Genomic DNA, 23,095 nt, shown 5'->3' on the forward strand with positions numbered 1-23,095 from the left:
CACTGATGCTCTTTTTTCTGGCAGGTCTTGGAAACTGCTGGGCTCAATGGGACAAAATGGGTCAGGTGGGATATAGCCAATTCTTTCTCTGAGCTCTAGCTAATTCTGTATATTTTGCCATGGTTTGTACAGCATCAGAGTTGCATGGCTGATGCTTCCGCATGATGGGATTATCATGCAGCTAAAATTATCTAGACAGGTTATGTGGGTACCACTCGTGGCAGTATTTCCCATCTAGGCTGCAGTTGTAAATAGTAGCCTTGTGGTTGTTGCAACAACGCCTGTGTGGTTCTGTCCTTTGTCACAGTACTGCTATGAGATCCAGCCAGGTAGAAGGGGTAACACCATGGCTCCATAGATCCTTCCACTGGAAGAACAATCTGTGAACTGTGTGTGGGATGAGCCAGCCAGAAAAGGCTTATGCCACTGAACCAGCATTCACCATTAACATCCTGTCCTACTAACACGGTCATGTGAATCAGGTGCACATTCATGTAGTGGAAATAGGAAGGTGTTGGTACATACTAGCGTAGAACACAATAACTGCAGGCACTATCCAGTTGAGTTTAAGAGTCAGGTTTAAAAGTCAGGCTCAGGTTTAAGAGTCAGGTTTAAAAGCTGCAAATGCTTTGGTTTTATGTAATTTGGCACTGTATGAATCAGTACTAATTTCTGAGATCTCAGCTTTCATTTCTTTAAAAAAGATAATTTTCTAAGCCCCCATGACTGTGAAAATAAGCTTGGATGCATATCGGGAATGGAATCTCTACAGCCAGGTCAAATTTTAGACAGGTAACCAAATCTATCTTTGCTTGGGTTTTGTTGTAGTTGTTTAAAATGCAGAGTACTTAACAACCCTGGGTAATTGTGAAGACACACAGGGCAAGCTGTTGACACGGCAGGATGAGTTTAACGCGCAAGCACGCCTGAACCTCAAAGTGTGAAATGATGGCCATTAAGCAACAGGGGGGAGGGGTGATGGGGCAGGTGTAAGGTTCTGTACAGTTTGGGGAGGGGGGATGACACCAGGGATACAAGCAACGAGAGTGTTGGAACAAGCTGTGAAGCTGCTGGAGAATGAAAAGATTATATAGAGAGAATGCCCGCAAAATGACGTTACGCACATAGGTTCGTATGCTGTGCTGGTACCAACTATTGGATGAGCAAAACCAGCAAACTGCTACATAGCAATGCAAGAGGAAAGTGCATGGAAGTGAGGGGGCACAGGCAGGCTTTGGTGAGCTTCTCAAAGCATCTTTCTGCCAAGTGGGGGGAGGGTATCCTCACCTGCCCTACCATACCCTCGCCCATAGGGTCTCTCCTTACAGCTTCCCCCATGCCCAGCCCCGCAGCTGCAACCCCTCCACCTCATTTTTTTCTCCCCAGTGGTGGAGGTCCATTGTACATTCAGGCGAGAGGCTCCCCGGGGCAGGGCAGTTTCCCCCATCACCTCTCCAGAAAGAACTTGAGGGCTCGGGCGATGTTCATGCGGTGCCCCACTCGTGTCACGCCCAGGTCAATGAAATCTTCCTTGGTGAGGGATGGCAGGTGGGAACCGTCAATTTCGTTGTCCAGGAACCGATCCCGGTGCTCCCCCAGCTTCAGGTACTCTAGCCAGTCGGCCACATCGTACTTGGTCCAGAAAGGCAGCGGCTTGGAGCCAAACGGCTTGTCCGTGGCGGGCGGCAGGAAGTGGGTAGGAGACAAGGAGCGGCTGCCTGATGAGAAGCCAGGAAAAGGGTGCTCACCACCAGAAGTGGGCGAACCGCGGAGATCAAATACGCCTGTATATATGGGCACCGAAGGCAGGATAGGAAGGGAGGACGGCCGGGGAGCAGGGCTAATCTTGTGCTCGCTGGGCAGGGCAGCAGGACTCGGAGCACGCCGCAGGGCTGGGCGGATGTCAAATTCCACGCTTTTGGGGTGCTTGCCCTGTGGGGACTTAGGCCAGTTGTGGAAAAGGCTGCTTACAGGCTTGGAGATCAGTGACGGGGATGTCTCATCAGGGAGCCTGTGGGGAAAGAGATAAGGAACAAGAGAGCATCAAAACCCACAATATTCTCTGCTGGAAGAGGCTGGGGCTGGAATAATCTGGCATGCTACCTTATACCGACGTATCCTTTCTCCAGTAACACAACTAAGGCTGATGCTGGAACAGGCAAGTGCTTCCTAGAGGTCCTGAGACACAAGTTCTGGGTTCCAAACTTAAGAGTCAAATTACATATGCAGTGCATAGGTGATTTCCCCCCCCCCCATGATTTATTCTTTTCAAAGCAGCAGTACTGATAATCTACTTTTTGTCCCTGGGGAGGAAGGTGGAAAATACAAGCAACTGTCTTCTTTTCAACCGCAGGGCCAAAAACAGCAGAGAGAGGATGATTCTGCTCAGGAAAGTGGCCAGTAGCAAAAGAGACCAACATCCCTCTTCCTACAGATTCCAAACTGCGACTACCTGCAGCTGCTCTGATTACAATAAAACAAGGGAAACAAAACTGGCAGATTTCCTTCTCCCTAACAAACTTCTGATGCAAAGTGCAGCTTTGGTTGATGATTAAGAATACTAAGAAGAAACTCCCACACTTGGGAAAAATGGTCTACATGACCAAGAGAGTCAAGGGTAGCTTGACCCTCAAAAGCTCTCGCAACATGAAACAGCAACCCAACCCGAAGGTCCCAAGTAGGGGTGTGTATTTCAAATGCAATCATTTTAATTCTCTACCAGAAGGTCAGGAAGGACATGATTACTGTTTTCAAAAAATATTGGAAATATTGTATCCAGAATTCTTTTAAATAAATACTAGAAAAACAGTCCCAGGTTAAAACAATCATGCCCTTTCAAAACGATAAAATTCTTAAGGTCTCCCCCCTCCCAAAAGCAGCAGCAGAAGAGAGGAGGGAGAAGAATATTGCTAGTCAAGGGGACCTTTCCACTAGCAGATATTGCCAATCTGGGCCTTTCCACTAGCAGATATTGCCAATCTGATACCAGAAATATTGGGCAATTTATTGGGTTGGCAACATCCAGTTGCACATCTCTTGATCCAAGGAGAGGTTCCACAAGAGAGATCCTTCCACAGGGCAGCTCTCTGCTACAACTGTGTGGTTTCCACAAGGAACAGTTGAATCATATGTTGTCAGCTCCCTTGCCAGGTGTTGCCAACAGCAGGCATGGAAACTCTCAAAATGATTAGGGGGATTCATGGGGTGAGCCATGATAGGTAAGGCACACAGAAACTTACAGTACAATCCTAAGCAGAGTTACTCCAATCTAAGCCCATTGAAATCAATGGCCATAGACTGGAGTAACTCCTGCTTAGGACTGCACTGTTAGTTGGCCTTTAGAGTATCTGCTCCATGGTCCTTCCTGAAATCAGCAGGTCATGGTTCTTTTATGGAACAGGAATGTTTCATAGGCCCATTTTTTGAGCACTGCATGGGACTTGCTTGCAGTGTCTGTCATTATTTTCCTCATTGGTTGGTTGACATTGTAATAGGCTATGGCAGTAGTCAGACATGGCTGTTTAAAGAGGGCAACTGAATGGGAACACAGTGAAAAAACTCAGCAAATGTAACACTGGACTAGGAGTAGTTTAAAAACTCAAGCCAAAGTTCCCTTGACAATTAGGGACATGTGAGAAGTATTTAATCTGAAACTATTTGTGTCAGCTAGAATTCCATTTCATAGGTAGGAGGCTTGGCCTTCTCCCATCATGTAGAGGATCTGAAGTTTTAACAACAACCTTTCTGACTCCTGTATGGGAGACCACAATTTTCACTTTTCACTTTTCAAGTCCATACAAACTGGTTCTCTAGTCCAAATCACGAACAAATTAAGGAGGGGCTACCACTTCGTGGTACAGCACTTGCTTTGCAAGCGGCAGGTCCCAAATTCAATCCCTGGCATCTTCAGTTTTAAAGGATTTCTGGTTCAAGATTTGGGAAAGACCTCTCTCTTCCCGGGAGAGTCATTGCCAGTCAGAGTAGAAAGCGTTAAGCCAGACAGATCAAAAGAATTTGACTCAAGGTAAGACAACCTCCTATATCCACTCTGATTTTAGAGGACACCACTGCGACAATTCTTTTGCAAAACATTGCCTCCCTTCAATTAACAGTATCTTTTGCCTCCAGGTAGTTGGACTGGTGTCTATTGGGAAAGAGTTCAGAGTTAGATTGTACATTGAGCCATGGGACGACTATGTGAAAGGTGCTAGTAGCATGATACTGTCACAATCTCAGGATCAGTTTGCAGAACTGACATGGAAAACTTTTTTCCTGGAATGCATCACCTTCAAGCTACAGATGACAGACTGCATGGCTGCATATTCCCTGCTCAACAGCTAGGATCTTAAAATACTAGCATGTCGAATAGAAAGCTAGGCTGACCCCCTTCTTCCCAACACTAAACCTGTAAGAGCCCCCCACCAAGAACTTAAGCTGAACCTATCAGAATTGTCTTGAACTCAATTTGTATTTGAAATCATAAACAACTAGTTATTGGTTCAAAATAAATAATTCTATAGAAAGACTGGCTGAAGTTTCTATATATACAATAGGTCAATTTATTAAATGTGGAATGCATAATTAATTTTAAAATAGACTAATAGTTAAGCTAAATAATTAAACTAATAAGTTAACATACTAAATATTATGAGGCTGAATAAAACGTTGAAAACAAAATGCTTAAAATTTCACCGTGTGACGAACTCTAAAATATGTTATTATATATTCCACTCATAAGTAATACAGTGGAGACGGAGGGGAAGATTTATTTTGACGCTTATATATTCTGTTACTTATAACTATTGTTGATTTATATAACTAGGTTTTAGAAATTTCTATTTCTTTCTCCTTTTCAATATCATTCTTATTACTATGTTCTTTTTGTATGATTGGATGAATTTTCTATATACACAATAGGTCAATTTATTAAATTTAGAATGTACAATTAATATTAAAATAGACTAGCAGCTAAGCTAAATAGTTAAACTAATAAGTTAATATACTAAATATTGTGAGGCTGAATATAATGTTGAATACAAAATGTTTAGCCTCACCTTGTGCTGAATCCCCACCCAACTCCACCCCTAAAAATATGTTACTAGATATTCTATCTAGAAGTATTACAGGTTTTTTTCCTTTCTTTTTTTTTATATAACAAATTAACTGAGGGAGAGGAGTAACAGTATGGAATGAATTCCATACTGTCCATACTAATCAAGACATTATATATCTTGATTATATCTTCTATGCATCTTAAATCTATTATTATATACTCTATTCTTTTCATTGTAGTTTAATGTATTTTGTATAAGGTTCTATGCACTTTCTATTGTTATTTCTATTTTTTCCCCAATAAAATTTAATTTTTTTTTAAAAAAAAATCTATGCTCAGGAGGATCTTTTGAGGGTTTTTCTCTCCCCTAAATCTAGAAAGGGGAGAAGTAATTTGACTTTATAATAACTTGATTTTCCAGTAAACCAATGAAGAAGAATGACTGAGAGGGAGAGGAAGGGGTGCACTGGGGTGGAGGATTCTAGCTCTTATATCAATCACATTTTAACCCTCACGCTTCCTTTAAGAAGTTCTGGGTATCATAGATCTCTCCTCCTCCATTTCATGAACACAACAACCCGGTGAGGTTGGTTAGGCTGAGAGGCTGAGAGTGGGGAAGAACACCCAGTAGGCTTTATAGATTTCACCCCAGGTCGCCTTTACCTTTCACTACACTTCTATACTGGCTTTTGCCATGTTGATAACAAATGCAACCTGTTTCTCACAGATGAAGACATGGAAAATCAAGTTAATTTCAGTTTGGAATTTCTACAGATCCTGGCCCCTTTCATAGGCACCTGGAGAAATGTAAGAATTCTCCAGAGTGCAGATTCTGTGGGGAAATTCCCATTCAATCAGCTCTATGCCTGAGGCTGTGCCACTGGTGGAACTGCATCTGACTAAAGCGGCTCCCATTTAGTAAAGTATGGTGTATGAAGACGGCCTTATAAACCCAGGCATGACTGGGATTCAGAAATGTCTTCCTAATTCCAGTACTGATCTCAAACTTTGCCTCAGGGAAGACACAAGACCTTGCTGGGTCAAAACAAGGCCTGCTGGATTTTTTAATTAGTTAGCTTCGTATCAGGAAAAGCAAAAGTAAAGACTTCACTTAATGGTTAAGATATGGATTGGTCAAGTTTCATTTCAGAAGCAGTCAGGGAGTCTCACAAAACGGGGCATGAACACTGGGGCCTTCCTTTGATCCTTGCACCTTTTACTAAGATAGCCTGCTCCTGAACATGGATACTTGTCTTGGCTTACAACAAACAATCCTTATCCTTCAAGAATGGTCTAAAAAAGCTGAAGTCATGGACTGTAACTACCTGTTGTAGCAAATTCCATAACGATATGGGACACTATTCCCATGTCGTGTTGCCTGCTGCCTAGTGCTTTAACAGTGCAGTCCCATGCAGTTACTCCAGTCTAAGCCCATTTAAATCAATGGACTTAAGACTCCATAGGATTGCACTGTGTTAGGTAAAAAACATTTGCTTTTTTCACATCTTAGTATTTTGGGATTTACTGACATTCTTTTACCACTGTGGCTATTTTTTCATCTTAACTTCATGTTGAATTGTCTCTTTGTATTTCTTTTAGGCTCTTTTTATCCTGCTGTTTTCTTTATATTCTCTTTTTCTCTACTGATTTTATTGTAAACCACTTTGGGCATGTTTTATGGAACAGCAGGGGACAAATAATCTAAATTAAGAAATATGGATTGTGTGAAATTGTCCTACTTGTTATGGGTCCTGAAACAAGTACCACTAACTTCCTTACGTATCCCTGAATTCTGGTGGTAAGATAGAGAAAAACATCCCTGAATCTCTTTTCTCCAACTATTATTTTTTAAAGATTTTTTTCTCTCCCCGCACTAATTAGCTTCCTTTTAAAACTAAAAAAGTCCAAACCACTTCAACCTTTCTTCACTGCAATTTGACCAACTTTCTGCATTTGTTATTTGCTCTACAACATGCCATTCTGGGGACTGCTATACACAGCATCCTATATGCGGCCACAATTCAGATTTATGCAGCCTTATTCTTGCTTCTTTTTATTGCCAAGAAAAACAAGCTAAATTTGTATTTTTGTTTCTGCTTTTCAAAAATAGCCAAAACAGAACCATGGCTAGTCTGGAGATTCAAACAGCATGTATTTTTAAAACATTTTCTCCCCCCAAATTAAACATTCCCCTTGGAATTAAATATGATAGAAATTACATTGAAATTCTCAAAAGAGAAGTGTGTTCATAGGGCACACATAACTGACATGAAACCAACATGCACATGATCCCACACATACCTCCTTCCTGAATCTCTGTTATTAACTTATTACCAATGATATGGCATGAATCAAACCAAGTCAGAATCCCAAACTAAACCTAGATTGAAGTCTGACTTGGAATCCTGGTTTGTACGTGTGAGAAGGGAAGAAATTTAAACTAGTGCACCTGCATTTGTATATAGTCAAACTGAGCTGGCAGCTACTGGTCCCACTACAAGCTCGTATCATGACAGACCAGGAGAGAGACCAGCAGAGCATAACACAGTGGAATTATCAAAGTTTTCAGAGCCAGTATGACCGAGGGATGGGCGTATTAAAAAAGGCATAAATCGAAAAATGGAATAGTATCCAAGAGATTAGTTATGAGATTAAGATTTTAAATTCTAATGATGTCTTTACAATATCACAATAATGGTTTTGTTTTGACGTTTACTTAATTTTTATAATAAATAAAACTTAGAAGATAAATGAGAAAAAAGTGGATCCTACACTTAAGATATTGTAACTTGCAACTTTTTTCCTTTAGGAGACTTATTTTTAAAGAACTGAGCCGTTTGGAGGAAGAAGAAAGATCTACCAGACGGCCTCTGAAAAAAATAAAGGTTACAGGTAATGGATTCCCTCCTCCTCCCTTTCTGCTCCAACCAACTCATGAATGTTTATTCTCACTTGCTCATATTCAGGACTTCCCCATATTCCAGAGCACCCACTTCTAACTCGCTGTGTCCTCTATTTTTCCATCTCAGAAAGCCCAGGAGTTATAATTCCTCCTGCCGAAATTCACTAACCCGTGGCTATAATTCTACAAACACTTTCCTTGTTGAATAAAATAGGACTTACTTCTGAGTAGAGCTACTTAGGATTGCTCTCTGTATCTCTCACTCACATATACACATAGTTCCCTCTCTTCCAAACAAGCTAGTAGACTATGCCCTTCATTCACTTTTCCCGAAAACAATAAAGGCCCAGCCAACTCTTCCCAAAGACAAACCACCTTGATTACATGGGTTGTTCATGGAAGCCCCAACTTTCTCTATGCCCAATCCAACTGAATTTGGAGGAATGGCAGTTAATTCTCCCAGCAGCACGGATGTGGCTACAGATGAATGACAGCATGGAGCAAATAAAATTCAGCAATGGGGCTGAGTTGAATGGAAGGGACTATGAGTTGAATGGAAGGGACTATGGAGATTGACTGTGTTTAGGGCCAATGAGCAACCTCCAATTTTGTCCCACAAAGAAAAGCCATTCAACTAAGGGCACTTGGCAGGCCCAAGCTGAGTCAAACTTCCCACATCCAAGCAAGGATACAAGAGATAATGTGTACCTGACATGTGCCACCTTTGTATATGCGAATGAACATTTCACTTCATTCCATTTCTTTGATTTTCTGTCTGCTCAGAGTGGAGGCCCAATGCATGTAAATACTGTCATAGTTGCTGCACAGTTTGGGATGCAAATGCAGAGAAAGGTTAAAGTGTTCAGGGGAGCTGATCTGTGTTACGTGTGCTTGCAAATGGAGGTATACACAGAATGGTCAGCATGTGTACACAGGCATAAACCAGAGGTCCAGCTGGTATATGCACAAAGAGGAGTTACCAAAACTGCAATACCACCCTTGTCCCCATCTGCGCATGAAACATGAAGTGCTGTAAGCATGGCACTCCCTTCCCCTGTATCTGCCAGCACACCAAACAATGTAATGGTGGTAAAAAATAAAATCATAAAAAGCAAGCATTGACGGGAGAATGAGAAAAGGAGACAAACCCAACTGAAACACGAGATGCGGCATGCACGGAGCGGGCTTCCTGCTTCCTGTTCCTCCTCCTCCTGCTCCAGACGCCTAATACCTTTGCCTCTGCAGGGAGCTGGGCCTCTCAGAACCAAAGGGAGCCACCGCATCAGGCGGCCGCGACCATGACACACCACCCATCTGTTGCAACTTGGTGCTCAACTCGCTGATGATGCTGGCCTTCATGGTGGACATGGGCGAGGCCTTGGGCTCCTCCCATGGCAGCGTTGGAGATTTCCGTTGCAGCTCTTTGCCCGGCTCGGCGGCTGCCGGCTGCTGGTGGTAGGGTGGGGCTGGCGTGAGGGCAAACATGTTCTCAGTGCATGCTGAAACCGAAATGGTGGAGCTGGTGGGAGTAGCCACTGGCAAGCGACCCGGGAATGGCCGAGAGCGCAGCTTGGTTTGCAGTGGGCTCTTCTCTGCACCACCACCGCCACTGCTTCCTCCGCCGCTTCCTCCGAACGCTTGCCCATCCAAGTAAGTAATGTAGGTGTCCAAGAGTTCTGTGCCTTCCCCAGACATGCTAGACAGCGTGGAGACACTGCTGATGGTCTCCAAGTGGTGGTCGCTGCTGCTACGACTGTCCACTTCCTCAATGCCAGAGTCGGTCACTGCTTCGGGGGCCTCTGCTGCAGGGATGGCGATAGATGACACAACGGAAGAAAAGTTGACATGGGGGGCCTCCTTGGTTTCTGCCGTCCCGGCTTGGGTCAAGGTGGCCACCTCGCTGTCATAGGACGTCAGGCTAGAGGCTGTTGAGTCTAAGGTAGCAGGGGCAGGGGGAGCAGCTGGAGGGGCCGCTGCTGGGGGCAGTTCGTTGGCAGCTTTGGGAGGAGACTCGGGCTTATCAAAGCTATTGGAGAACTCAAGGGGCGGTGGGAGTGGCTCAGTGAAGACAAATTCATCATCGACATCAATGGAAGGGGCAGGAGGGGGCAACACAAGCAACGGGAGCCCATTTTCCTCTGTGACACGCTCTGGTGGCGCTGCTGTGGCCACCTCAGCTTTCCCACCTTCCTGAACCCCTTCCTCCTCCTCTGTTGGACGGCAGTTCTCCACAAACCGCACGTGGAGCTCCAACTTCTCCCCTTCCTCAGGCCGTTTTTCCCAGGGAGCTGCTTTGGCAGGGGTTGGAGGCTGCTGCTCGGGCGAGTGATGTCGAGGGCTCTCTGGCTCTTTCCTTGGTGAAGCAGGCCGCTGGTGCTGGTGCTGCTGCTCTGATGTCCCCCAGAGGCGCAGGATGGAGCTGCCAGGGGACTCGGGCGTTTTTGGAGCCTCACCAAACCGTGGCGAGGATGGGCGCGAATGCCTCTCCTCTCGACTCTCTTGTTGGGACTGGGACTCTTTCAATGCCCGCTCGCGAGCCACTAACGCCAGCCCCAAGGGGGAACCAGGATCTAAAATCTTGCCAGTCAGTGGGTGAATGAGAGGAGTGGAGTGGGGCTGGAGCTGTGGAAGGAAGCTGGAGCACACAGAAGTGAAGGCGCTGGTGGTGCTCGCCCCATATGCTTTAGCAGCGCGAGATGGGAGGTAACTAGAGCTGCTTCCAGCGCCACTGGCACCACTGAAGCTGGGCACCATGTTCAGCTGGATGTATGGCTCGCTGGAGAACATGCCTTCATCGATGGATTTGGAGTGGCGGAGGCGGGGCACGGGAGTCTGCTGGGACTCGTCATCCGGTTGCTCGGTGGAGAGGAAGAGGGCTGATTTGCGGCGAGCCTCGCTGTACCACTCTCGGTCACGCCGGGCAGCTCCGACTAAGGCTGCCCCAAACTGGCTAGTGAAATCCATACTGTTGTGGAGCTGCAGTGACGGCACAGGCACTGCTGGCTCCGGTTGGCTCTCTGCTTCCATGCTGCTTCCTTGGCTGCTGCGCCCACTACTGCTAGTCGAGGGAGCTTTGATGATTATGGTGGGGATGGGGATGGAACTCTTCTCTGGTGGGGCAGATGATGGGGTCTGTGCAGATGATGCTTGCATCTGAGAAGCAGCGGCACTGCCCTGCTGTTGACGCTGTTCATCCTCCACTTTGGTCTGCTTGACCAGCGGTCCCTTCCTGCGTATGGGCTTTGTGGGGACATACATGGCGGTGTTCGTGGCCCGCGGGGGCAGGTTGTAGTAACGAAGGTCAGGGGTGTGGCCTCGCCAACCACGGGCAGTGGATCCCTCGGCCCCCTGCTCAGACTCTTGGCGATAAAGGGAAATCTTGTCGCGAGCACTGGCACGAGATGGGGGCTCATATGACGGCTCCTGGTGCAGGGAAGCCGAATACAGCTTGGCTTCAGCGCTGGGGTTGAAGGTGGAGCGGGCCGAGGGTGTAACGCGTCCAGATGCTGAGGGGGGTGTGCTGTATGGTGGGTCGGGTGGGGATGTGGTAGGAGGTGGGGGAATGTCATCAGATCCCGGGACCGAAAGGCTGCGGCTAAACTTCATGGGAGGGGGAGTGAGGTAGGGCTTCTCATCCTCAGCAGCTCCTGTGGAGGGAAATAAGGCTACCATCATGGAACAATCCTTCATGAGGGGCCACAGCACAATGGCAGGGCATGTATTCTGCATGCAGAGGATCCCAAAATTCTATCCCTGCAACATCCAGGTGTCAGGCAGTGGGTGGTAAGAAATGCCTTTTTCTCTTTGAGACTTACAAGAGTAGACAACTGACAATAGAATGGTGGACTAATGGTCTGGTTTAGTGTAAGACAACTTCATGCTCTATTCCTTCACTGACTAACCAAAGAGAACCCTCTCCTCTCTCCTTGTTCTTCCCACACAAGCTTACTTACAGCATTAGAAGCACCTTTGATGTTAAACCTACCATCTGTGTCACAAAAACTTCATCATAGGGAAACCTTTTTCTCACCACTGGTCTGTTGCCGATACATATAAAGACTGTTTCACAGTGAGCATCTAGAAACAAGCATTTCAAACAACCAGACTACCATGTGATAACTGCAGTTCCATCAATAACTAGGCCACTGCACCCTAGACTGCTCCCTCTAGAGAACTGAAAGCAGATTAGGCTCCCCCTTAGTTCTTCAGTCTCATTGCAGAGTCTATTTCTCTCCCTCCAGGCCCCGTCTCACCAATAGATTTCTGGCGGAGCATCATGCCTGGGGGATGACTGGCTGGTAGGTACGATGGGCGCTCATAGCTGGGTTGGCCAAGGCGGTGTTGTTCAAAACTGGGCTGAAGAAAGGAGGGGGAAAAAAGAACACTAATAAGTAGGACAAAAAAACCCCACCAAATGGGTTATGTGCAGACATAACAAAATACCACCACCAGAAAGTATTTCCATGGTGCTTTTTCGAGTTATCGCCCATATATTGCTCAGTAAGCACAACAATCTTGAAAGGTGGATCACAACTTATATCCTTGTATTGCAGATGGAAGATGAGAAAGTGCTCACTTCAAGGGCCAAAGTGAGATTCGAACCAGGGATTTCACAGCCATGAAACAGCCCCAGACCCGCCTGTCTTTTATCAAAAGGATTCCATAGAAACAGAACCCGCCAGGCTAAGATGCCCACCACAACACAGGAAAACAATCCAGCTGGCCCTTTGCAGGAAGAAGACACCAGGGAGAGAAGCGGATAGTTATGCCACTCTTCAACTCTTATTAAAAAAACCCCCAGATATAGCAAGCAGTTAAAATTCCATGAGGACAGAGTTCACAGGGTGGGGACCCCAAACCTGGTCATGTGTTACTTGCATGCTCTCTCTTTCCTGTGTGTGCTGTCTCCGCTCTAGGTTGGTGTTGAAAGAACATCAATCTTTCCAACCTCCTTGTACTGTTATCTGGGAAGGGGAGTTAGTTGACATCTGCAAAAGATCAAATGGTCTTCCTTAAGGAGCCAAAGACTTCTTTTCCTGGGTTCTTTCTGCATGGGGTGACAGTGTAGATGGTGGGAGAGCCTGGAGCTCATTGTGCCATGCACTACAGTTCCGATCCGGTGCAGGAACACACACACACACGCAAGAAGAGAGAAAACACAAGTAGCATATGATGTCTCCAACATCTCAGATACTGTGAATTCCATCTCATGGAAATGGACTCAGGTTGGACAGGAGTCTTCCAAAGAACTTTTACAAAACAAGAAAATCAGCCTTACAAAATGGCGATATGCTCCTGTGTTGCCCCTGTCTGAATTTTTTAAAATCTCAAAAGAGACAAACGTTCCTGTCATGGACTTGGTTTTCGGTCCTACCTCAGCAGAGAAATAATTCTTGGCAGCGCCCCGGGACTTCCCCAAGGAAGGAAGTCCTCCACTTCCACACCCATCCCCTACGCTGATGGTTTGTTGAGCAGCAGCCAGGATCTCATCCAGTTTGTCTGTAACAAGGGAAGGGAGGGAAAGAAAGAGGACAAGACTGGAATCCCTCCATTATGTTTCGTAGAAACAGCACCCACACCTCTCTTGACTGATACAGCTCAGGATAGTCCCGTTTCTAAACAGAAAAGAGAACCCAGGAATTCTAGCTCCAGACTTCCCTGCACTGATGACTGTACCAGGGCTACTACCTTAAACAGTGCGGGGGAGGGGTTTAAAGAAAAACTGCTTTTGTTAAAAACTGTATCTGTATTCCAACAACATTTTTTTAAACTTATAGAGAAAGAACGTAGGGTCTGGATGTGGGATAACTTTTCTGAGTATGCATTCAGTATTGGATTCTACTCTGTTTGTACAACAGAATGAAAGGATGATCGGTAGAACAGAATGATAAGACACATCCATTACATAGACGGTATGATAGGAATACAACCCACAATCAGACCAAGGTCTTCCTAAACCAGCATCCTCTACAAGAATCCCAGCAACTATCAGGCTGTTGCTGGTTTATTGGAAACTGGCCAACTGCCCTGCGGGGTTGACCAATCACCCACTCAATTTCTACTCCCTCCTCCCAAGAAATCCATACATTCCTTACTCTCAACACTCTTGCTCAAACCCGTTTGTTGAATGGATTAAGTTCTGGCATTCTTTTAGCAGGCCAAGTACTATACATTCTTTCTTTTTCACTCATCTTCTCAACAACCCTTCAAGACAGGGCTAAGGAAACCAAGACAAAATGGCTCACACCAGATCACTGCCCAGTGAGGCTGAGCCAAATTGCAAAATATTCTTCCATGCAACTGTTTCATGCACTTGTCTAGCAGGAGAAAGATGCCAGAAGCACGGTTGCCATTTGACTGGCAAAAGCCAAAAATGGTCCACTGCCCAATCACATATCTCCAACAGTCAATATTTTAAAGTATTAGAATGACTGATGGACAGAATTTTGTTAGGTACTAAATTACCTTATGGAAAACCTGGTGTACCTTGTAAATAGTCTGATTTTTCTGAACTTTCTTAGAGAATGCTCAGAAAACTTCAGGTTGTTTTCGTAATGGTGGCGTACCTTCCTTCCCAAAGATTACCATTGCAGGTATGGGGGACAGGACTTACAGCAGTGATGCTCTGACCTAGACACTTGCATGGAGCATCCGTCACCCTGGGGAGCCTGGGAAATGGAGTTCTCAATGGCTCCTGGCTCAACAGACTGGACAGTGTGTAAAAAACTGCTTCCCCCAAGATTCCCAGCATTCCCAGATCCTGGATTTGAGTCCCCAAGTTCAAAGTGAAACCTCTGCTGTAGGCCATTCCTGTTGCTGGACCCTTCCACTCTGAAAGGATAAGCCTAAAGAAACGGGGAGCAGTGGCTTCTTTCTGACACTTCCTCAAGTCTTTTGTTTCTTTTGCAGGTTAAACACCCCATCTGTCACGGACCTACCCACTGTTCTTCTGGAACAAAGCTATGCCTACTACTCTCCCACCTTTTTTAGGCCTACAACAATCCACTTGCAGATGCTTCACTTTTCAGTGCCTTCAGATTTATTTATTTAAAACGTTTATTAATGTTTCTAATCTATGGAACTCGGTTCAGTTCAGCAACCTTTATTGGCGTTACATCCATGTTAACAAAAACACTCGACACAACCAGAACGCAGTCTCCAAATACACAACTCGCCTCATAGATGCAAGATACAAAGTACTTGCAATGTAAGTAAGACAATAAACATTAAGACAATAAACATAAAGTGATAGTTTAAAATAGCAGCTAGTAAAAACTAACTAACTGAATGCTGTCCTGAACAAAGCCATCTTCAGCTGTCCCCTGGACTGAGAGGGAGGGGGCCAGGTGCACCTCTCTAGGAAGATGGTTCCATAATCATGGGGCCGCAACTGAAAAGGCTCTCTCTCGTGTAGCCAATAAATGAGCTTATTGGATTGATGGGACAGTCAGAGGTCCTTTCCCTGTTATATTTAGACAGCTGCAGGAAGTTACCAAATGATGAGCATTCCTGACAAGGACTGAGATCAATAGCCACTGGGCATGCTGGGTAAATAAATACCAGCCAAGAGAATACAGGGGTCTTTGTGTTCAACCTCCCCTCTTGGAGAATCCAGCAGTCCTGGACTCCAGAAAATCTTGCTGCTGTGAAATATTGGCAGGACTCCAACCACTCCACTGAGCAAAGTCTGGCAACATTAAGGCGCCTTCCTCCAGCTTAAGAGGTTCTTCTACCAGAGGCAGAGCCACTTCTGTTGGAAGAAAGCTCTTGGAGGAAGGCTTCAAAACTTTCTAAGCCAAGCAGCAGGATACAGTCCCTTCGAGCTTTTCACAGGCCAAGCAGTGATGCGTCCCAGCTGCCCAGCCTTTGTTCTGACCTCTCTCAGCAGTTGTTTCAAGTAGCCAAAGCATATTTTTCTTACTCACTCAAAGCCATCTGATAGACCGTCCTCTTCTTGTCAGGGCCCATTGCTGGCTCGTAATCTGCAGAGACGACAGGAGGGGAGGATAACGGGGTGCGGGGGGTGGACCTGTGATGGGGTGTCAGGGTGGAGGACCAGTTTGTGGTGCTCCACGCAGAGAGGGGGCGGGGGTGGTGGCAGCAACGGTGGTGGCAGATGGGAGCATTGGTGGAAGAGTGCAGAGCAGGGTGGGGGGGTATAGGAGGTAATGACAAAGAAGCAGGCAGGCCAGGGCGTGTGTGGAGGGGTGAGGAATGTGCAACACTCACCTGCTTTCTTCTTCCAGGGGGAGACTGAACAGTGGGAGGGAGATAGCAAGAGGGCAATAAATTAGCACTTCGACGTGTGGGGAGCAGATAGATGGGAAGGAAGCCTGGCACCCCATTACCACTGAGGCATGGTAACAGGAATCAGGTGAAGGGGTAGACTCATAGTGGAGGAATGGCAGCGCTGGCACACTAATGGTGCATACAAATTTGTACAACTTTAGTACTGATGTACTGTGCAACTCCCTGTGATGTCAGCCCAAAGAGCTTATATTCCACTGGATTGAGTTTTGCTTTTCAGAAAAAGTTGGGCATGCTCAAGGCTGTTTGGCTGGCTCTTATGTCAGTCATGAAACCACTGCTCCCCCCTACTCTTCTTGGAGCAGGACTGTGCATGTTGTTGATTGGCAGAAGGACCGGCCAACCACGAAGCCAACACCCCTTCTTCTTGGATTGGGACTATGCTCAGCATTGAATGGTGGGATTCTGCCTTTGTCATACAACCTGCTTCCCCCATCCAGCAAGGTCGTGCAGAGTACTGTTTAGCTAAACCCTGTGTCAACTACAAAGCCCTCTTTGCCCCCATTTCAACATTTTTTTCTAAAAAAAGGTTTGAAAAAACAAGCAGCATCAAACACACATTTGATCAGAGTTCATCTGAAAAGGAGTGTAAAAAAAAGGGATCCATAAAGCAACATTTGCTTGAATGCTACGAACAACTTACGTGCGTGCTAGATAGACTCAGCTTCACAGCACACTTTCACTTCTGTTAGCACTTCCATGTGCAAATTCAATAGTTTTAAACGAGCCTGTGTGCAAGCAGAACTGCTAAGAGAAGAGGAAGTATGCTCCACAGCAGAGACAATCTAATGTGCATGGAACCACCTGATCAGATCCAATCCACTGAATTTGGAGCTAGGTGTGTTGCAAAAGCAAAGGTGGCCAGGAGAGGTGCAGGAGACAGCTCACCCGGCAACATCAAAACCTGCCCCAGCTCCTGAATTGTCTCTTGCTGCCTTACAGCTGCGAATATGAAGAAGGGAACCTTTTTACTGGACGTTACTACATAAGTGCACTGTGCCAGGGAATCCAGATAGATAGATTTTACTTAAGTGACAAAATATGAATCCCTTGTGTCTCCGTCTTGAGAAAATGGGAAAGGGGTGTATTGTATCTACAATCAACAGTTCTATTATTGGAGCAACTGGGGGGGAGGGGGGGTGCAGGAAGAGAACAGGAACTCACCTTTCTCCACTATGATCAGCCAAAGTTTTGGCAGTCCCAGGCAGCAGTGGGTAGACAAGAAGAAAGATGGCGGACACAGAAATGCAAAAGACAATCCCCGTAACAATTCATAGAGCTGAGATGTCCATATTTATGCTTTCATACATTCCCCGTTTGGCAAACTACCTACCTTCCCAAAATTGTGCCATTTCTATAAAAACAGTGACTTGGCATATTTGACTTTCTTTTTTTAAAAGGTGGTTTTAATTTTCTGAATGTATTCCAGCCACAAAAACATAACTAGGCAGACCTTGACTTTCTTGGGGAATATTGCTCTTCTATATTCTGCAAACTCTATTGTTTTGTTCCATTCCATAACTAAAGATCTTTCTTTCAAAAAAAAAAATTCAACGTCTAAAATAAGGTAGCTGACTGGATTTTTTTTTTGTTGCACAGCACAGCTGTTAGTATGTGATCCCAGATGCCCGAAAGCCAGTTCAGACATTCAAGATCCTCTCCAGATAATGGGTTGGAGCCAGAAATGTGCAAAAAGGAATATAAACAGGCTTAGCACATTTACAGTTGCGCAAGATCTTGCTCAACTCAACACATTTTCCTCCCTATCTATTATAATGCCTAGAAACTGGTTACACAACCAGTGCAAACAGAAACACAAGTGAGGATACAATAAGTCTGACTTAGTGCAAGTGGCTGCCGTAGTCTTTTTCATGACTCTGCTTGTGCAAGAACTCCAGCAGCACAATCTGAGCTGGATACAACCCGGTATGCTTCAACTACTCCCCAGGCACACACACAAAAATACACGAGTGAATCTTTCTTCATTCAAAGATTAACTTGTGGAACTCAATGTCACAAGATATTGCAATGGCCATTGGTTTAGTTGGCTTTAAAAGGGGTTAGATAAATTCATCCATGGCTATTGACCCATCCACAATGGCTCAATGAAACCTCCACATTCAAAGGCAGCAATCCTCTGGATACAAATGCTAGGGAGCAATAACAGGGGAGACCTTTGGGCTCTGTGCTTTGCTTGCAGATATTCTGATGGCATCTCTCTAGCTACTGTGGGATGCAGGAATTAGATGGACCACTGGTCTGATCCAGCATGGCTGCTTTTATGTTCTAATGTACTGCATAACCTGGGATGTCCACTGATCCAACTGCAGCTCTGTGAATGACATTTCTACAACTGTGATGCCCCATTTTTCATCTGCTGCAACTGATTCTAGGTAAATCTGCTGCAAATATCTGCTTTAAGCAGCATTTGAGGGTAGATTTCGGCATCTCTATGGAGGGAAGAGGATGAACTATCAGGAGAGGATCTCTCAAGATTCCGCTTTCAGTTTTTCCCTAGCAGAACCTTCTAACCGCTAGTTGTACTATCAGCAATGCCATCTTGAATCCTCCCAAAATGGCACTATGTACACACTCAGGCCTCGCTAGGACACATTTGTATGCACTCCTTCCTCCCCAGTCCCTGCTTTCACTACAGAATTTTCCAGTGGCTAGATGGAAGCAGAAACCGCACATCGCTACAGGCATAATCTTAGATGGTTTGTGCTCCATGTTCTCCACTGAGAGGGATTTTTGGGGACAGCTAAGGTATGTTTGGTTGGAGATAGCTGAATGTCTGTATCTGCTGTCAGGCAGCTGAACCCAAATCTCCAAAATTCTGCAACTAGAAAATCCAGGTTCTGCACGTTATGGATGAATTCATCAAAAGTACACTGCAGACAGAAAATCCAGTCCAGCTCATCTTTTTGTACGTCTCCTGCATTAAGGCACTGACATGTACTTGGGGATGAACCTCCACCACTGTGAAATGACCCAAAGGATACTGTTGGTAAATAAATTGCAGCTAAAGACTTGTAGTCAACAGTAATGCCTTTCCCCAAAGGATCACAGAAAGACACAGGTGTCAGCTGCATAGTCATCAGATATCCACTACGAACAGCAGTTCATTGCTGTGTCTGTTGGCCACTGTCAATTTCTGCTGCAGTGCAGCCTCCCCTCCTCCTAGAGGGTGCATATATATCAGTAACCTGCTGTGACAAGGGCAATTCCCTCCATCCCATTGCTATAGGCAATGGTAACTTTGAGGACCTTTGGGGGCGGAAAAGTGCCTAAAGATCAAACCAAAAAACAAATATTATCACTCTTACCCATTTCCTCCAGCTCAGATGTCATGGATTTGGAGCGCAAGGAGATAGCTGGTGGGGGTAGCCGCCTCGTCTGCTGTGGTGCAGCTAGAGGTTAAAAAAAGATGAAAAGACAATGTGGCTCTGGGGTCTTGCCTGTTGACATCCTCCAATTGCCATCACTGTCCCCCAACCCACGGGGCCCTGTCCCTCCCTCCAAAACTTGCTCTGAAGTTTGCCTACTATCCTGCTTCAGCTTTGTTGAATGCAGTGGAGCCCATTTGCCTCTCAAGGACCCAAGAAGACATGAGGTACCTACCAGAGGAATGACAACTCCATTTCCCAGGCGACCAAGACTCAATTCCTCCTGAAGAAAGCTAGTACCCGGCTAGTCAAGACCTTGAAACTGAAAGCTCCTACTCCCTCCATCAGGGGGGAATTACCCCTGCCTCTGATGTCCCATTCACCACCTAGAAAACCTCAAGAAGGGCCTTCCTGTCCTGTACACCCTGGAGAATGCACTCCTGCTAAAGGGCTCCCTTCCATGCTCAGATAGCCAGAAACACTGTACCCCAGAATGTACTGGGGATACCTTTCTTCCTCATGGCCTCCTCCATCTCCGGGTTTCGTGTTACCATGACAACCTTCACCATCAAGTTGTTGCCACCCTGACGAATCATGTTGACAACCTGCCGGTGACCGACCTTTACCACATTCTGTCCATTGACCTGGAAAGGAGAGTTTAAGGTAATTTTACACAGCATGGGAACTGGGAAAGGGCTGCTGTATCCAAACTCTGTGGGCCGAACTCCAAAGGCCCTCTAGCCTCCACAGCGCTCTCTCTCATGCCCCTACAGACATGCCTCAATCCCTGCAAGTGTCCCAGTGGCTGACTTGAGGTGGGGGAAAAGCCTGCTGGGCTCTAATTCAGTGGCAGAGCACCTGATCTGCATGCAGAGCATCTCAATCTTGATCCTTGACATTTCTAGATAAAGGATCTCAGGTAACAGAGGCTGGTAAAGCCCTTTCATGGTCTCAGATCCTGGAGAACAGTGGCTGGTAGTGTAGGCAATTTTGAGCTGGATTGAGCTCATTTGCATGTGTATGTAGGAGGTGGTCAGGCCAAAGAAAAATCATGAATTTGAAGGAAGTGCAACTCAACTCTGTATTTTTTCTAGGAAAAACTGAACACTGAGATTTCCCCAAACTGGAAATTAATAAGAAATCCCCTAATGGCACGGCTAATTCTATAATGCAGGTGCCCAGTGCAGCTGCCCTAGTGGGCTCCAAGGCTCCCAACCTCCTGGTGGGACTTGCAGCTCTCCCAGAGTTACAGCTGGTCTCCAGACTGCAGAGATCAATTCCACTACACGAAATGGCAGTTTTGGAGGGCAGACTTCGTAGCATCACATTCCTGCTGAGCTCCCTCCTGTTCCCAAACTCTGCCCTCCCCAGGAATTTCCACAAGCTGGAGTTGGCAACCCTTGTGGGCCCATGCACACCCTCCCCTTGTAATGTGTGCGATGTTTCACAGGAAGGTCCTGCAAGGAATGTCAGATCAGCCCGCCAAACTGTTACCTCAATGAGGAAATCTCCCATACGCAGACCAGCACGCCAGGCCACGCCTCCTTCATCCACTGACTCGAGATACTGCAGGGCTGGGAAGGCGGGTGTGGGTGTGAACTCTTCAATGGGGGTCTGCGCTGTAGGGAGAGAGATGTGTCAGTGACATCACTGGAGCTGAGCACCAGCCAGGGGGAAGGGCAGCAGGATTCTGGATTAAAGTTTTGCTCGGTGCTTCCTTTCCTTGGCATCCGCTCCCTAGGAATTCAAGGCAAAGGTTGATTTCAGATCCAAGACCTGTTTTCAAATCAAAGGCCCTTTCGAAGTATTAGTAAGTGTTTCTGAGCATGTGCAAAGCACCTTTCTTTCCCTGTGAAATCACAGCCAGCCTGATCCCTTCCACACTCACCTCTGGGATTAAGATACAGGCCCCCAGGTCAAGAGCAACAAATGCTGAGCCCAGCACACCTCTCGTTTTGGAACAGAGTCTATATTCTGACCCTCTATAGTTTACTGCAAGCTGAAGATGTAAAGTGAAGTTGGCTTTAGCCAAACTTGGGCTGCACAGCACCTTCTTCCTCGACATAAACTGTCTTCCATCTGTCCACTCTCAAGCAAAAGAAGATTTATTTAGATGTCGATACCCCGCTTTTCTCTCCAATGGGGAACCAAATTAGGGGAACCAATACTGGACTCCATGTTATCGTCCCAACAACCACCCTGTGAAGTAGGGTAGGCTGAGAGAGAGAGCAGCTGGTCTTCTAAGTCACCCAGTGGAGCTTCCAAGGAAGAGCAGGGATTCGAACCTGGGTCTCCCAGATCTGATTCTGACACTCTGACCACTACATCATTCTGGCACATGTCTGAGTCAGCACTTTCCAGCATTCATTTCTCCGCAGGTCCACCCTTGGACCCCCGCTCCAATATGAGGGTGGTCTAAACAGGTGAAGAACTAGCTGACCTGCATTAACTGAGTTTGAGCGTGGACCAGCATGACTTTCCAAAGCAGAAGACGGGAGGGGGTGGCTGGACTGCACAGACTCAGGCTCCCTCTAACTCTAACACAAATCCTTAGACTCTAACTCAGGCCCTCGATCTCCACACACGCTTCCTCTCACTGTCCGGACCCCCTCTCTCACCCTTGGCCCCTCTCAGCACAAAGCCAAATCCTTCGTTGTCCTTCTTCTGCAGTAGCACCGTCTTCTCTTTAATGATGTAGTCACTGCAAAGGAGAGAGACAACAAGACATGTGAGAGGCCAGTCCCATTCCAAAGAGGATTCCCAAGTCAGACGTTCTCTCGATGTACAGAAAATAACAAGTGCCTAAAACACCGTCCATGCACTATTCTAGCTGCAAACACTGCACCATGCATGCAAAGAGTCCACGGTGCTGGCACCAAACCTTTCCTCCTCCTCATTCTTGCAAAAGAAAAAAAACCTGGCATTCTGAACACAGCACATGTAGTCCATGCCGTAAGAACACAAACCATTGGACAAGGCAACACAAGGTCCTGAATAGGTACCCTGCAAAAGAAAACAGCACTGCACAATCAAAAAGCGCTTCAAGGCCCTGCTGTACTTAGCTTTAGCAATGCAAATCTAAACCTTCCCTGGAACACACGATTCTGGTACTTGGAAGTATCACATGCGCTGCACAAAAAACAGAAGTCAGGGTAAACATACTACCCCTTTCCAACACACTGCACAGTGTTATGGTCTGAGCAGTGAGACAACCAGAGTTCAAACTTCACACTGCAAAGATATTCTATAGTACAGATCTACCATACAGAGCAGCAGCCTAGGAAACACAGAAGATGTTACCCAGGCATCCACTTCAAACGGAGCGCCTACTGCACAGTCTTCATTACAAGCAGCACTACCACGAGGGAAATAAGAGTGTGCTGCACATAGCAACAGCCCTGCAATGTAAAATGTACTGTGCAAGCTCGGTGGCACTGCACTGGGCAC

General features: G+C 46.1%; 1 protein-coding gene across 1 annotated transcript in view; it reads right to left on the reverse strand.

Annotated features, from left to right (window-relative positions):
* Positions 1-1,436: 1,436 nt before the first annotated feature.
* SHANK1 (SH3 and multiple ankyrin repeat domains 1) overlaps positions 1,437-23,095 on the reverse strand; it is a 64,859-nt gene continuing 43,200 nt past the window's right edge. Inside the window, exons 14-24 of the mRNA XM_054993319.1 lie at positions 22,267-22,349; positions 21,143-21,267; positions 20,157-20,292; positions 19,589-19,672; positions 17,427-17,435; positions 16,185-16,208; positions 15,881-15,937; positions 13,330-13,454; positions 12,209-12,311; positions 9,187-11,602; positions 1,437-2,011 (exon numbers count right to left, since the gene is read on the reverse strand). Coding sequence (XP_054849294.1) covers positions 1,447-2,011; positions 9,187-11,602; positions 12,209-12,311; positions 13,330-13,454; positions 15,881-15,937; positions 16,185-16,208; positions 17,427-17,435; positions 19,589-19,672; positions 20,157-20,292; positions 21,143-21,267; positions 22,267-22,349 — 3,727 coding nt within the window. The 3' untranslated portion in view covers positions 1,437-1,446. The remainder of the gene's footprint in view (positions 2,012-9,186; positions 11,603-12,208; positions 12,312-13,329; positions 13,455-15,880; positions 15,938-16,184; positions 16,209-17,426; positions 17,436-19,588; positions 19,673-20,156; positions 20,293-21,142; positions 21,268-22,266; positions 22,350-23,095) is intronic.

This window comes from Eublepharis macularius, chromosome 12 (genome assembly GCF_028583425.1).
Source record: "Eublepharis macularius isolate TG4126 chromosome 12, MPM_Emac_v1.0, whole genome shotgun sequence".
In the NCBI taxonomy this organism is placed as follows: domain Eukaryota; kingdom Metazoa; phylum Chordata; class Lepidosauria; order Squamata; family Eublepharidae; genus Eublepharis; species Eublepharis macularius.